This window comes from Heptranchias perlo, chromosome 42 (assembly GCF_035084215.1).
Source record: "Heptranchias perlo isolate sHepPer1 chromosome 42, sHepPer1.hap1, whole genome shotgun sequence".
Lineage (NCBI taxonomy): Eukaryota > Metazoa > Chordata > Chondrichthyes > Hexanchiformes > Hexanchidae > Heptranchias > Heptranchias perlo.
Window position 1 is genome coordinate 9164483 of NC_090366.1, and position 16103 is coordinate 9180585.

General features: G+C 45.5%; 1 protein-coding gene across 1 annotated transcript; it reads right to left on the reverse strand.

Moving 5' to 3' along the window:
- Positions 1-1095: 1095 nt before the first annotated feature.
- LOC137306278 (urokinase plasminogen activator surface receptor-like) lies at positions 1096-15056 on the reverse strand. The gene is made up of 9 exons (XM_067975442.1): positions 14914-15056; positions 12784-12903; positions 11740-11877; positions 11350-11493; positions 9331-9462; positions 9137-9241; positions 5811-5948; positions 2712-2846; positions 1096-2274 (listed from the first exon to the last, which is right to left on the reverse strand). Exons 1-9 carry the CDS (start codon positions 14960-14962, stop codon positions 2051-2053), a joined length of 1185 nt encoding a protein of 394 aa, XP_067831543.1. The 5' UTR covers positions 14963-15056; the 3' UTR covers positions 1096-2050.
- Between the last annotated feature and the right edge of the window lie 1047 nt (positions 15057-16103).

The following is a 16103-nucleotide window of genomic DNA, read 5'->3' on the forward strand; positions in this document are numbered from 1 at the left end:
GTCTCACCTTTATCTCTCTCCCTCTGTTGGTGTCTCTCTCTCTCTATCACTGTACTCAGTCTCACCTTTATCTCTCTCCCTCTGTTGGTGTCTCTCTCTCTCCATCACTGTACTCAGTCTCACCTTTATCTCTCTCCCTCTGTCTGTGTCTCTCTCTCTCCATCACTGTACTCAGTCTCACCTTTATCTCTCTCCCTCTGTCTGTGTGTCTCTCTCTCTATCACTGTACTCAGTCTCACCTTTATCTCTCTCCCTCTGTCGGTGTCTCTTTCTCACTGTACTCAGTCTCACCTTTATCTCTCTCCCTCTGTTGGTGTCTCTCTCTATCACTGTACTCAGTCTCACCTTTATCTCTCTCCCTCTGTTGGTGTCTCTCTCCATCACTGTACTCAGTCTCACCTTTATCTCTCTCCCTCTGTCTGTGTCTCTCTCTCTCTATCACTGTACTCAGTCTCACCTTTATCTCTCTCCCTCTGTCTGTGTCTCTCTCTCTCTATCACTGTACTCAGTCTCACCTTTATCTCTCTCCCTCTGTTGGTGTCTCTCTCTCTATCACTGTACACAGTCTCACCTTTATCTCTCTCCCTCTGTTGGTGTCTCTCTCTATCACTGTACTCAGTCTCACCTTTATCTCTCTCCCTCTGTTGGTGTCTCTCTCTATCACTGTACTCAGTCTCACCTTTATCTCTCTCCCTCTGTTGGTGTCTCTCTCTATCACTGTACTCAGTCTCACCTTTATCTCTCTCCCTCTGTCGGTGTCTCTCTCTATCACTGTACTCAGTCTCACCTTTATCTCTCTCCCTCTGTCGGTGTCTCTCTCTATCACTGTACTCAGTCTCACTTTTATCTCTCTCCCTCTGTTGGTGTCTCTCTCTCTCTATCACTGTACTCAGTCTCACCTTTATCTCTCTCCCTCTGTCGGTGTCTCTCTGTATCTCTGTACATGTACACTTTATCTGTTCGGGCCGACCTTTATAATTTGGGTTTGTATTTCTGCCATGCAGAAGTCTCTCCAACAAGATAAAGAATCACTTTCCAGAACCGCATCAAAATGCCGTAGAAACATAAAGAAACCCATCACAAGACCGACTGTGCAGAGTTACACAAAGGCAGTTTATTGCAGAGGATTATAAAATATTCCCACTATTTAATTACACAGCTCAGAAAAACTTCTATAATTCCGAATGTGATTATCATCAGATGACCAAATCTAATTTATACCCTGGGAGCTGGAGTAATCGCGACCTCCGAACTCCAGCCGAACATTTAGGATCACTGAACAGATTTCAATTGCAGTGTGGCTTCACCTGCTGGAGAAAAGATGGAAGAGCCACAATCCATTTTGTTTTCAGTAAAAACACCTTTTCCATCCCGTACAACACCGATCGATCTTTGCCCTTGATCGGTTTGCTCCAGCTCTGCGATTTCTTATTCTATTTACTGATCTTCTGTGAGACCTGAAGACGGGAGGTGAATGTTTATGTAAAGATGAAGAAAAAGATTACTTGGCTGGGCTAAGCACAAAGCACAAACTTCATCTCCAGATGGGTTTGGGTTCTATACAGGATCACGGATTCCCAGGAGTCTGTCCAGTGCAATCTCATCGAGGGATTCCAATGAAATATGTACTGAAATATGAAGAACCAGGAATGAGATGTACTTTGGAATTGGTGTGTACAGTCTCCCTGTATTATATAACTGATCCCTACAGGCAAATGATAGAATCTTACAGCACAGAAGGAGGCCATTCGGCCCATCGTGCCTGTGTCAGCTCTTTGGAAGTGCTATCTGATTAGTCCCACTCCTCTGCTCTTTCCCCATAGCCCTGCAAATTTTTCCTTTTAAACCGTATACCCAATTCCCTTCTGAAAGGAGATATATAAATGAAAGTCTTTCTTTCTTAAGTTGCTATTGACTCTACCTCCACCACCCTTTCCCTCAGCGGATTCCAGATCAGAACAACTCGCTGCGTAAAAAGTATTCCCCTCATCTCGAATAGAATAGACTGAAAATCTCCTGCAGCTGAGATTATTTTCTCTCTGAACCCTGGTTAAAAGAGACACAGAATCAGAGTAATTAAAGGCAGGGTAAGAAGGGATAGAGATTGATGAACAGCTGGGCTGTAGTTAGATGCTGACCCACGGTTACACCAGCTCTCTTTGCAGCAGTAGAAGTCTTGCTTTGGGACAATGCCGAACGGCTTAACCACATCTGGGTTTTTGCAGATACTCTCAGAAGCACAACCTTTAATGGTGACATTCTGCTTGGAATTGCCTGAGATAAAAAAAAACAATGGCATTGGTGTCACATTGATGTCATTTTGGTGTTACATGGGGGTTACATTGGTGTTACGTTGTTATATTAGTGTTACGTTGGTGTCACATTGGTGTTACATTGGTGTTACGTTAGTGTTACTTTGGTGTTACGTTGTTACATTAGTGTTACGTCGTTGTTGCATTAGTGTTACGTTGGTGTCACATTGGTGTTACATTGGTGTTACGTTAGTGTTACTTTGGTGTTACGTTGTTACATTAGTGTTACGTCGTTGTTGCGTTAGTGTTACGTTGGTGTCACATTGGTGTTACATTGGTGTTACGTTAGTGTTATGTTAGTTTTACGTTGGTGTTACGTTGGTGTCACATTGGTGTTACATTAGAATTATATTGGTGTTACATTGGGAGATAATTGATAGAGTAAATTCGAAGACTTACTTGTGGCCAAGGTGTGGAGACACCACTTCTGCTCACCAACACATTTCACCCTTTCCATGGGATCTTCACAAGTATTGATCGAAATCGGTGAGCACCCATAACATTCGAGGCCGTTCAAAGTGGTGTTTGCTTCTTCTTACCAACAAACAAGAATATACACCTCAGATTCTTCCGCCTGTTGCCTGCCCGTCGCACTTCAGACTCAAATTTCTACCCCCTCTGTTTCTGACACTACGACTCGGGCTGGTTTACCCGATTCCCCATCTCCACTCGTGGGGCTTTCAGTTCTGCAAAACCATTCCCAGCAGATTGAGAGTGAATTGCCCATGATTTTCGGCCATTAAATCCCAACAGACAGAAATTGGTGGGCAGCACATCTGTAATCTCCGTTACATCTGCCCATCGTTCGCCCGTGGCACGGGAGCTCATAAAATGTCACCGTTAAAAGTATCCACAGAAAACCATTCATTTCATGCCAGTTCCTTCTGACCTGTGGCCGAGCAATGTACAAATACCTGGAAATCTGCTAAACGTCCACTCACTTACAGCAATTACACTCCAGGTGACCCCAGGATATGGCTCTTTAAATCATGACATCTTTAACATCCACCTGAACCACCAGAATGGGGAGATGGGGCCTCGGTTTAATGTCTCATCCAAAAGATGGCTCCTCCGACAATGCAGCACTCCCTCAGTACTGGCACCTAGAGTGTCAACCTAGATTATGGACTCAAGTGCTTAAAGTTGGATTCGAACCCATGAACCTCTGACTCAGAGGGGGAGAGTGTTACCCACTCAGTTCCACAATGTACCCGTAAGGTAACCATCAGAGAAGGGACAATGCCCCTTTGAAATCAGGAAGGCAGTTGATTGTTGTCTCCTAATCAAAGTAAAATTACCTTAATCAGATTACCAAATGAAGCCAAACTTATCAGCATAGAAACATACAAAATAGGAGCACGAGTGGGCCAGTTGGCTGTTCGAGCCTGCTCCGCCATTCAATGCCATCCCAGGAATCAGTCTGGTGAACCTTCGCTGCACTCCCTCTATGGCAAGTATATCCTTTCTTAGGTAAGGAGACCAAAACTGCACACAATACTCCAGGTGTGGTCTCACCAAGGCCCTGTATAACTGCAGTAAGACATCCTTGCTCCTGTACTCAAATCCTCTTGCAATGAAGGCCAACATACCATTTGTCTTCCTAACTGCTTGCTGCACCTGTATGTTTGCTCTCAATGACTGGTGTACAAGGACACCCAGGTCCCTTTGTACATCAACACTTCCCAATCTATCACCATTTAAATAATACTCTGCCTTTCTGTTTTTCCTTCTGAAGTGGATAACTTCACATTTATCCACATTATACTGCATCTGCCATGTACTTGCCCACTCACTCAACTTGTCTAAATTGCCTTGAAGCCTCTTTGCATCTCCTCACAACTCATGATCCCACCTAGTTTTGTGTCATCAGCAAACTTGGAAATATTACATTTGGTTCCCTCACCCAAATCATTGATATATATAGTGAATAGTTGGGGCCCAAGCACTGATCCCTGGGTTAACCCTATAGTCACTGCCTGCCACCTCGAAAAAGACCCATTTATTCCTACTCTCTGTTTCCTGTCTGTTAACCAATTTTCAATCCATGCCAGTATTTTTGCCCCTAACCTGTTATGTGGGACTTTATCAAAGGCCTTCTGAAAATCCAAATAAACCACATCCACTGGTTCTCCCTTATCTATTCTACCAGTAACATCCTTAAACAACTCCAGTAGATTTGTCAAACACAATTTCCCTTTCATAAATCCATGTTGACTTTGTCTAATCCCGTTGATATTTTCTAAGTGTCCTGTTATCACATCCTTTAGAAGAGAACTCTAACATTTTCCCTACTATTGATGTTAGGCTAACCGGTCTGTAGTTCCCTCTGTTCTATCTCCCTCCTTTTTTAAATAGTGGGGTTACATTTGCCACCCTCTGATCTACAGGAACGGTTCCATAATCTATAGAATTTTGGAAGATGGTATAAATATGTCAGGAATGAATCGTCAATTGAGAAAATCTTCTTTGTAAAGAGGTTAGATGTCAGGAGCTGGCTCTTTTCCCTGAGAACAGTTGACCTGTGGAACGGGCTGTTCTAATTCACTGAATTCCTTCAAGCGAGAACTGAACCTGTTTCTGGTTGTGGTGGAGTTCACCTCATAAAATGGGTATGTATTTTGTGAAATTAATCAGGGCCAGAGTCATCTCCTGGACTAGTTTCCATCACTTAAGGAGGCGGAGTGGGGGGAAAGAGAGGAATTTTCCAGATTTCTTTCGCCTAATTGGCCTGGGTTGTTAATCTGTTTTTTGGCCCCTTCCAGGAGATCACATGGTGTGGGGAGGGGTGGTCAGGGTATATATTGTTAGACAAGGTATCATGATTGTGTGAGACAGGCTGGGTGGACCAAATGGTCTTTTCCTGTCTGTCATTGTTCATGTACGTTGAAATCCCTCCCTGACCTCGCCCCTCCCTATCTCTATAACCTGCTCCAACTCTACAATCCCCTGAGATCTCTGCGCTCCTCCAATTCTGGCCTCTTGTGCATCCTCGATTTTCATCGCTCCACCATTGGCGGCCGTGCCTTCAGCAGCCTAGGCCCCAAGCTCTGGAATTCCCTCCCTAAACCTCTCCGCCTCTCTCTCTCTCCTCCTTTAAGACGCTCCTTAAAAGCTACCTCTTTGACCAAGTTTTTGATCACCTGTCCTAATATCTCCTTATGTAGCTCGCTGTCAATGTCTTTGTCCGATTAAGCCTTGGGAGGTTTTATTACATTAAAGGTGCTATATAAATGCAAGTTGGTGTTGCACATTATAAACTCCAATTCATTAATATCTAATGCTGATATTGTCCGGGCATCACTGTTAATATTTGTCGGTGTTGTGTCTTGTTTAGAGAACATGTAGTGAGATTCTCTTTCCGCAAACCGAGGGGTTAACATTGAAAGGCACAGTGAGCAGTAAGAACTATTTTCATCACCCCTCTTGGTGCAATATCACTTCAACTGGGTCCCATTGCAGATACATCTCAACCTTCCCATGAGTGTCCTTGTACCCTACCTGCGATTGATTGGTTGTTGCACTTGTTAGATTGGCAGCACCTGTCAGCCACGTGCACTGAGAATTCACCGCTACTAAAGGACAGAGTTCCAGTGCAGTTCCCGCATCCTCTTACGAGCAAATCACTGGATGAGTTACCTGAAAGAATAGAACCATGCACTTACATTGACGTTTCTACAAGGACTGTGAGGACCATATGGCCAAGTTTCTGCACCCTCCCCCATTCTCCTGAAGGCAGTTAGTTCATGAAACGTTATGGCCCCACAGTTGAAGGCCTCCTCAAGTATCTCACCCATTTGGTGTCCTTCTTGACTCACGTACCATTACATAGACTGTACAGTACAGAAACAGGCCATTCGCTCCATGCCAGTATTTATACTCCACATGAGCCTCCTCCGACCTTACTTCACCTGACCCCCTCAATGGGCACGTCTTCAATCCACAAAAAGTCACTTTTGATGATTTTTTTTTTGTTGGCCATCACATAACAGAAGTGCCTGTGTGATCAGTTACAAGAGGAATTCCCCGAGCAAATAGATCCCAGTAACGCTGTGGTTACTGCTGGTGGCCAATGTGGCTTTCCTGCGTCCTGCAGCACTGTTAGAATCATAGAACCTTGCAGCACAGGAGGTCATTCGGCCCATCGTGCCTGTGCCGGCTCTTTGAAAGGGCTATCCAATTAGTCCCATTCCCCCCGGCTCTTTCCCCATAAACCTGCAAATGTTTTCTTTTCAAATATTTATCCAATCCCCTTTTGAAAGTTACTCTTGAATCTGCTTCCACCGCCCTTTCAGGCAGCGCATTCCAGATCATCACAACTCACTGCTAAAACAATTCTCCTCATCTCCCCCTCTGGTACTTTTGCCAATTATCTTAAATCTGTGTCCTCTGGTTACCGACCCTTCTGCCTCTGGAAAGAGTTTCTCCCTATCTACTCTATCAAAACCCCTCATCATTTTGAACACCTTTATTCAATCTCCCTCTTTGCGTTTGTACAGATGTTTCTGTTACATTTTTCTTAACGGTGGATTCTACAAGTGGATATATTTTGAAACAAAAACGTAATTTTCACAAGCACTGGTTAACAAAATCAAATTTAAATGCTGAAGTGATCAAGTTCAGTGTGAAACAAACAATCAAGTCAGAACGTTTAACCGTTGAATGGGTGGGTGTCTGCGTGGCTGCCTTCGACTTTATCGAGTTCAAAATCATGAAGGGTCTAGACAGAGTAGATAGAGAGAAACTGTTCCCATTGGCAGAAGGGTCAAGAACTAGAGAGCATAGATTTAAAAAGAACCAAAGCTGACATGAGAAAAATCTTTTTTACACAGCGAGTGGTTAGGATCTGGAATGCACTGCCCGAGATGCTGGAGGAGGCAGATTCAATCATGGCCTTCAAAAGGGAACTGGCTAAGTACTTGAAAGGAAAGAAAATGCAGGGCTACGGGGGTGGACTGGGACTAGCTGGATTTCCCTTGGATAGAGCCAGCACGGACTCGACGGGCCAAATGGCCTCCTTGCTTGCTGGAACCTTTCCATGAGTTTCTCACAGCTGCAGGCCTCAGCCATGGCTCAGTAGGAGCACTCTCATTTCTGAGTCAGAAGGTCGTGAGTTCATAATCCCACTCCAGAGATTTGAACACGTAATCTATGCTGACACTTCCAGTGCAGTACTGAGAGAGTGCTGCACTGCCTGAGGTGCCATCCTTCAGGTGAGCTGTTAAACCGAAGCCCCGTCTGTCCTGTCAGGTGGACGTAAAAGATCCCACTGTGGTATTCAAAGAAAGGCAGGGGCGTTCTCCCCGACGTGCTGGGACCAAAATTGATCCCTCAACCAAAGTCACTAAAACAGATTATCTGGTCATTATCACATTGCTATTTGTGGGATCTTGCTGTGCGTATATTGTCTGCCACGTTCCCTACTTTACAACACTTCAAAAGTACTTTATTGGCTTTAAAACATTTTGGGACGTCCTGATCGTGAAAGGTGCTACAGAAATGAAAGTTCTCTCGTTCATTTTGATAAATAAACGGTCACTCTCTGAGATTTTACACCAGTCCTGAGGACAGTTGTAATGATGTAGAATCATGGGATCTTACAGCATAGAAGGAGGCCATTTGAAAGAGTGATCCAGTTAGTCCCACTCCCCTGCTCTTTCCCTGTAGCCCTGCACATTTCTTCCCTTCAAGTATTTATCCAATTCCCTTTTGAAAGTTACTATTGAATCTGCTTCCACCGCCCTTTCTGGCAGAGCATTCCAGATCATCACAACTCGCTGCATAAATAAAATTCTCCTCATCTCCCCCTCTGGTTCTTTTGCCATTTATCTTAAATCCGTGTCCTCTGGTTACTGACCCTCCTGCCACTGGAAACAGTTTCTCCTTATTTACTCTGTCAAAACCATTCATTATTTTGAACCCCTCTATCAAATCTCCCCTGAACCTTCTCTGTTCTAAGGAGAACAATCCCAGCTTCTCCAGTCTCTCCAGATAACTGAAGTCCCTCATCCCTGGGACCATTCTAGTAAATCTCTTCTGCACCCTCTCCAAGGCCTTGACATCCTTCCTAAAGTGTGGTGCCCAGAATTGGACACAATACTCCAGCTGAGGCCTAACCAGTGATTTATAAAGGTTTAGCATAACTTCCTTGCTTTTGTACTCTATGCCTCCATTTATAAAACCAAGGGTCTCGTATGCTTTTTTAACAGCCTTCTCAACTTGTCCTGCCACCTTCAAAGATTTACGTACGTGTACCGTCAGGACCTCTCTCTGTTCCTGCACCCCCTTTAAAATTGTACCATTTAGTTTATATTGCCTCTCCTCATTCTTCCTACTGAAATGCATCACTTCACACTTCTCTGCATTATTTTTCATCTGCCATGTGTCTGCCCATTTCACCAGTCTGTCTCTGTCCTCCTGAAGTCTGCTATTATCCTCCTCAGTATTTACTACATTTCCAAGTTTTGTGCCATCTGCAAACTTTGAAATTATGCCCTCTGTATCCAAGTTCAGGTGTTTAATATATATCAGAAAGAGCAGTGGTCCTAATACTGACCCCTGGGGAACATCACTGTACACTTCCCTCCAGTCTGAGAAACAACCGTTCACCACTACTCTCTGCTTTCTCTCTCTTAGCCAATTTTGTATCCACGCTGCCACTGACCCTTTAATCCCATGGGCTTCGATTTTGCCAACAAGTTTGTTATGTGGTACTTTATCAAACACATTATATATATGTTCATGTTTATTATAGTGTCTAACGTAAAATGTGCACAGTTTATATTTTGAAAGAAAATCAACATCTTTTAAGCACGCGGGTTACTTACCATTTACTTGTTTGTAGTTGAGCGTCCTGCAGTTTGAAGAGGTGCAGTGTATTGTCTGGGTTCGGCAGTTTCCAGGCACACCGACACAGCTGTGACATTTCAGTCCTTCAGTTGAATAAAAACAGAACATTAGATTCAATGGTGGAACTCAGTAGTACTCAGTGCCCCTTGTACCCCGTGCCCGTGATTGGTACCTGTGGCGTTGTTGCACAGGTTGCCCTGGCAACAGTTGGAGTCAGAAGTGGTTTGTATTCCAAAAGCTGACGATTTGGGGAATCGACAAAGGGTCTCAGATGCACAACCTTTATTGACAGCTGTTTGTTCAGCTGTTGGTAACAGAAATATACAGGGTCATTTATAGTATATCTGATGTACAATATGTTCAAATTCTCATCCTTGTGTTCAAATCCCTCCGTGGCCCTCGCCCCTCCCTATCTCTGTAACCTCCTTCAGCCCCTACAACCCTCCGAGACCTCTGCGCTCCTCCAATTCTGGCCTCTTGTCCATCCCTAATTTTCATCGCTCCACCATTGGCGGCCGTGCCTTCAGCTGCCTGGGCCCTAAGCTCTGGAATTCCCTCCCTAAACCTCTCCGCCTCTCTCTCCTCCTTTAAAAACCTCCTTAAAACCTACCTCTTTGACCGAGCTTTTGGTCACCTGTCCTAATACCTCTTTATGTGACTCAGTGTCAAATTTAGTTTGCTAATCGCTCCTGTGAAGTGCCTTGGGACGTTTTACTCTGTTAAAGGTGCTTTATAAAAGCAAGTTGTCGTTGTAGTGTGTAATATAACATCGACTGTTCCTTAAATCTCACCCTACCAACCCATGCTAAATTGCGTTTATAGAAACTGTACAGTATCCAAAGCACAAAATTGAGACCTCTACTTATATTAAAGAAAGAGAGCTCCACAGACGAGATTGGAGTTCAGGTCAGGTATTACACTTTACAAAATGAGACTCTTCTCTCTTTGCTGCTCAGAAACCTACACAGAATTACATAGAATTTACAGCACAGAAACAGGCCATTCGGCCCAACTGGTCCATGCTGGTGTTTATGCTCCACATGAGCCTCCTTCCACCTTACTTCCTCTCACCCTATCAGCATATCCTTCTATTCCTTTCTCCCTCGTGAACTTATTGAACCCTGGTCTGAAATGAGTTTGGTCGGCTATCATTCTCCCGTCCAATTGGATATAATCTAGAAGGTAGCCCTGCTGCTAGTTTAACACAAAGCTTACTCTCTCCTCCCAGAGGGGCCTCTAATCTCAATGGGAGAGGGTGGGGGATGGGATGGGGTTAAGGGACAGGAGGATGCGGAGGACGGGGATGAAGTTGACAGGATGAGGAGTGGATGGGGAGAGGAGAGGAGGAGGGGTGGGGAATGATGGGAAGAGGGTGGGGGAGGTTGGGACTGGATCGGAGAGGAGCGGGAGGATCGGGAGAGGAGGGGAGAGAGGATGGGGGAGGCTGGAAGTGGATTTGGAGCTGCTACACTATAGCACTGGGGCTGGCCAATCAGCCATTGTTATAGGATATTCTTAGGGCCCATATAGAAGCGGCTTTATTTGTCCTCCAGTCTGTACTGAACCTTATCTGAGAATCCTCGATGCTTACAAAAAATTCCTTTCTCTAACACTGACATTTCACAACCCAACAAACGTAAATATTAAGACACATACAGGCATACATGGTTACTTCTATATATGTATGCGTATACATACACACATAGTGGGATATATGTATATGCATGTGGCCTCGCCCCTCCCTATCTCTGTGACCTCCTCCAGCCCTACAACCCTCTGAGATCTTTGCGCTCCTCCAACTCTGGCCTGTTGCACATCCCCGGTTTTAATCGCTCCACCATTGGCTGTCTAGGCCCTGAGCTCTGGAATTCCCTCCCTAAACCTCTCCTCCGCTCCACCTCTCTCTCTCCCCCTTTAAGACCCTCCTTACAACCTATGTCTTTGTTGAATTCGATTAGGTAGAATTCAAGGGGACAAAATTCACTTGACCATACTTTGTCGAACAGTTTAAGAATTCACCGCTCCCCCAACTAGACCTCAAATAACATTTTTGCAGCTGGCACGGAAATGACACCTGAATTTGATTTCCATTGGTCTCTCTGCAAGATTCCTTACTTCAAATGAGGAATTTCCCCTAACATCAATGAGACAGTTTAAAATATTACCGTGATATATCAGCATTTAAACTTACAAAGGAACAACGCGCTGACATCGTGTAAGCAGTGATCCTGAATCCCCACACATTTCACGATACTCTGACTGCTGACACAGGTATCGAAAGACGTGTTCTTACACCCAAAGCACTCTAGACCGTTCAGAGTGGTATTCAGTTCCGCTGAAATATGAACAAATAAATATTCAGGATCCCAAAAGCATTGATGAAGAAACCAAAGCTTTAAAATGTCATTGATAAGTTTTCAATTAATCAGTAGCTACACGAAATCTTACAGCACAGGAGCAGGCCATTCGGCCCAACTGCTCCGTGCCGGTGCTTATGCTCCACATGAGCCCCCTCCCTCCCTACTTCGTCTAACCCTATATGATCCGCCCAAAAGTCCTAATCATTCACATGTACATTTACCTGGAAGATGCGTGTTATTGCATAAATCAAAACTGCAGCAATTGGATTCTGTGGTGACCGTCCCAATATCAGATTGGAAGGAAGTCAGCCCAAAGCAAATTCCACAGCTTTTGGTAAACAATGTGATAGTTGAACCAGCTGAAAAGAGAGAATATATATCATCTTCTAATACTGTAGGCTCACTCCCCTCTGTATAGTTCCTCCTGAGAGGTTCCCTTTTGCATTTATCTATCTATCTATCTATATCTCTCTATCTCTATCTCTCAATCTCTCTCTCTCTATCTATCTATCTATATCTCTCTCTCTATCTCTCTATCTCTATCTCTCAATCTCTCTATATCTCAATCTCTATCTCTCAATCTCTCTCTATCTATCTCCATCTCTCAATCTCTCTATCTATCTCTCTATCTATCTATCTCCCTATCTCTTTCTCTCTCTCAATCTCTCTCTATCTATTTATCTATCTATCGATCTATATCTCTCTATCTCTATCTCAATCTCTCTATCTATCTATCTATCTATCTCTCTATCTCTTTCTCTCTCTCTCTCTCCTTATACCAATTCATCCATTAACCCACCTTGGTTCTGTAACCCTTAATCCCCTCACCTAACAAAAATCTATCAAACTCAGTTTTGAAATTTCCTATTGACCCCCAGCCTCAACAGCTTTCTGTGGGTGAGAGTTCCAGATTTCCACTCCCCTGAACAGCCTGGCTCTAATTTTAAGGTTATGCCCCCTTGTTCTGGACTCCCCCCACCAGAGGAAATAATTTCTCCCTATCTACCCTATCAAATCCTTTAATCATCTAAAACACCTCGATTAGATCACCCTTTAATCTTCTACACTCGAGGGAATACACGCCCGGTCTGTACAACCTGTCCTTATAATTTAACCCTTTTAGCCCCGGTATCATTCTGGTGAATCTGCACTGCACCCCCTCCGAGGCCAATATATCCTTCCTGAGGTGCGGTGCCCAGAACTGATCGCGACTCTGAAGATGGGGTCGAACTTATTCGGAGGAGAAAGTACAGAGGAAAACTCACAGGCATTCGAGAAAGTCAATGTAGTTTTACAGGTGTGGTTCTGTGCTGAACTGCAGGTATCTCGATCCGCTGAACAAGTTCCAGTTTGATCTGAACAACGGAAGCATTGCAAGGCCCGGGCTGTAACAAAGCAAACAAGGAAACAAGAATCTGTCACAGTTCCAGTTACACTGATCTTTTAACAGCCTCAGAGCAGATCACTTTGCAAATCCCCAGGGCATCGCAAATTGTTTTACAGAAAATGACACAGTTTTGAAGTGTGGTTACTGTTGTAATGCAGGGAGGTGCAACAACCAATTTACACACAGCAAAATCCCGCAATCAGCAGTGACATCAATGACCAGATAAGTGCTGTTGGTTGAGGGATAAATATCGACCAGGACACCGGGGAGAACTCCCCCCTGCTCTTCTGCCAGTAGAGGCCATGGGATCTTTTACGTCCACCAGAAAGGGCAGATGGGGCCTTAGTTTAAAGTCTCATCCGAAAGACGGCAGCTCTGACAGTGCAGCGCACCCTCAGTACTGACCCTCCGATAGTGCAGCGCACCCTCAGTACTGACACTCCGACAGTGCAGCGCTCCCTCAGTACTGACCCTCCGACAGTACAGCGCTCCCTCAGTACTGACACTCCGACAGTGCAGCACTCCCTCAGTACTGACCCTCCGACAGTGCAGCACTCCCTCAGTACTGACCCTCCGACAGTGCAGCGCTCCCTCAGTACTGACCCTCCGACAGTGCAGCGCTCCCTCAGTACTGACCCTCCGACAGTACAGCGCTCCCTCAGTACTGACCCTCCGACAGTGCAGCGCTCCCTCAGTACTGACCCTCCGACAGTACAGCGCTCCCTCAGTACTGACCCTCCGACAGTGCAGCACTCCCTCAGTACTGACCCTCCGACAGTGCAGCACTCCCTCAGTACTGACCCTCCGACAGTGCAGCGCACCCTCAGTACTGACCCTCCGACAGTGCAGCGCTCCCTCAGTACTGACCCTCCGACAGTGCAGCGCACCCTCAGTACTGACCCTCCGACAGTGCAGCGCTCCCTCGGTACTGACCCTCCGACAGTGCAGCGCTCCCTCAGTACTGACCCTCCGACAGTGCAGCGCTCCCTCAGTACTGACCCTCCGACAGTGCAGCACTCCCTCAGTACTGACCCTCCGACAGTGCAATGCTCCCTCCCTACTGTACTGAAGTGTCAGCCTAGATTTTTGTGCTCAAGTATTTGGCATGGGGCTTGAACCCACAATCATCTGACTCAGAGGCGAGAGAGTTCTATCACTGAGCTACCTCTGACACCTCGTACAGTATCAACATCCTGGGGATCACCATTGACCGGAAACTTAACTGAATAAGCGACATAAATGGTTTGGCTACATGAGCCAGTCAGAGGCTGGGTATTTTGCGGTGAGTGACTCACCTCCTGACTCCCCAAAGCCTTTCCACCATCTACAAGGCACAAGTCAGGAGTGTGATGGAATACTCTCCACTTGCCTGGATGAGTGCAGCTCCAACAACACTCAAGAAACTCAACACCATCCAGGACAAAGCAGCCCGTTTGATTGGCAGCCCATCCACCACCCTAAACATTCACTCCCTTCACCACCGGCGCACAGTGGCTGCAGTGTGTACCATCCACAGGATGCACTGCAGCAACTCGCCAAGGCTTCTTCGACAGCACCTCCCAAACCCGCGACCTCTACCACCTGGAAGGACAAGAGCAGCAGGCACATGGGAACAACACCACCTGCACGTTCCCCTCCAAGTCACACACCATCCCGACTTGGAAATATATCGGCCGTTCCTTCATCGTCGCTGGGTCAAACTCCTGGAACTCCCTCCCTAACAGCACTGTGGGAGAACCTTCACCACACGGACTGCAGCGGTTCAAGATGGCGGCTCACCACCACCTTCTCAAGGGCAATTAGGGATGGGCAATAAATACTGGCCTTGCCAGCGATGCCTACATCTCCAGAATGAGTTTTTAAAAATTCACCCACATGTCAAGGGCATATCGGGCATTGCCTTACCTCATATGGGAAGCAAATATATTCGTGACACTAGCTAACAGTTCTATTGGAATAATCATTCTGAAAGAGATTAATAAGCGACCCATTTAATAAAAGGTCTCACCTGTAGAAGGCAAAGCACAAATAATGAAAATGCCAGAGAGAAGATTCATCTTTGCTTTAATCTTTGATATTCCTCTTGCAGATCAGTGACACGACCCTCTCCTCCTCACAGCTCTGCCGACTGTCTACCTGTCAGCGAGTATTTATGTGAGACGGCACATCCCGATCAAGAATCCGGAAATTCTTGCTTCCTTGTGTCTTTGCCAAGATGGTTTCATCATCAACAACCTCCCTTCAACTCTGATGAGAATAAATTAGTCGTGAACTGACTACCTCATTCACCCAGGGCTCAGGGTAGCCATTGTACTTGAGTTTAATGTCACAACGGTACAATGGGACACTTGTCTTGGGAGATTGGAGTCACTGTGTTGGACCCAGCTCATTTCTGACCTGGGACTGCCTGAAGGGACTTTTTTGGGGGAAACAAAGAGTTCACCGGCATTGTGACCTGTGCTATTCCCAACTTTGAGGTTCCTCATGCCCTAACTTGGAAGCGTCTGTCCCTACCATCTAACTCTTGCTGGTCCTGTCCTGAGATTGTGTGATGTTGACAGTGGGTAATTTTAAAATCCTCATCCTTGTGTTCAAATCCCTCCATGGCCTCATTACTCCCTACCTCTGTAACCTCCTCCAGCCCTACAACCCTCTGAGATCTCTGCATTCCTCCAATTCTGGCCTCTTGCACATCCCCGATTTTCATCGCTCCACCGTTGACTACCTCGCCTTCAGCTGCCTAGGTCCTAAGATCTGCAATTTCCTCCTAAAGCCTCTTCACTCTTCACCTCTCTCTCTTCCTTTTAAGACACTCCTTAAAACCTACCTCTTTGACCCAGCTTTAGGTCACCTGTCCTAATGTCTCCTTATGTGGCAGATCTGAACCTTAACTCCATCTACCCGTCTTGGTTCTGTAACCCTTAATAACCTTACCCAACAAAAAAATCTATCAATCGCAATTATGAAAAGTTCAATTGACCCCCAGCCTCAACAGCTTTTTGGGGGAGAGAGTTCCAGATTCCCACTCCCCTTTGTGTGAAGAAGTGATTCCTGACATCACCCCTGAACGGCCTGGCTCTAATTTTAAGGTTCTGCCCCCTTGTTCTGGACTCCCCCCACCAGAGGAAATAGTTTCTCTCTATCTACCTATAAAACCCATTTATCATCTTAAAAACCTCAATTACATCAACCCTTAAT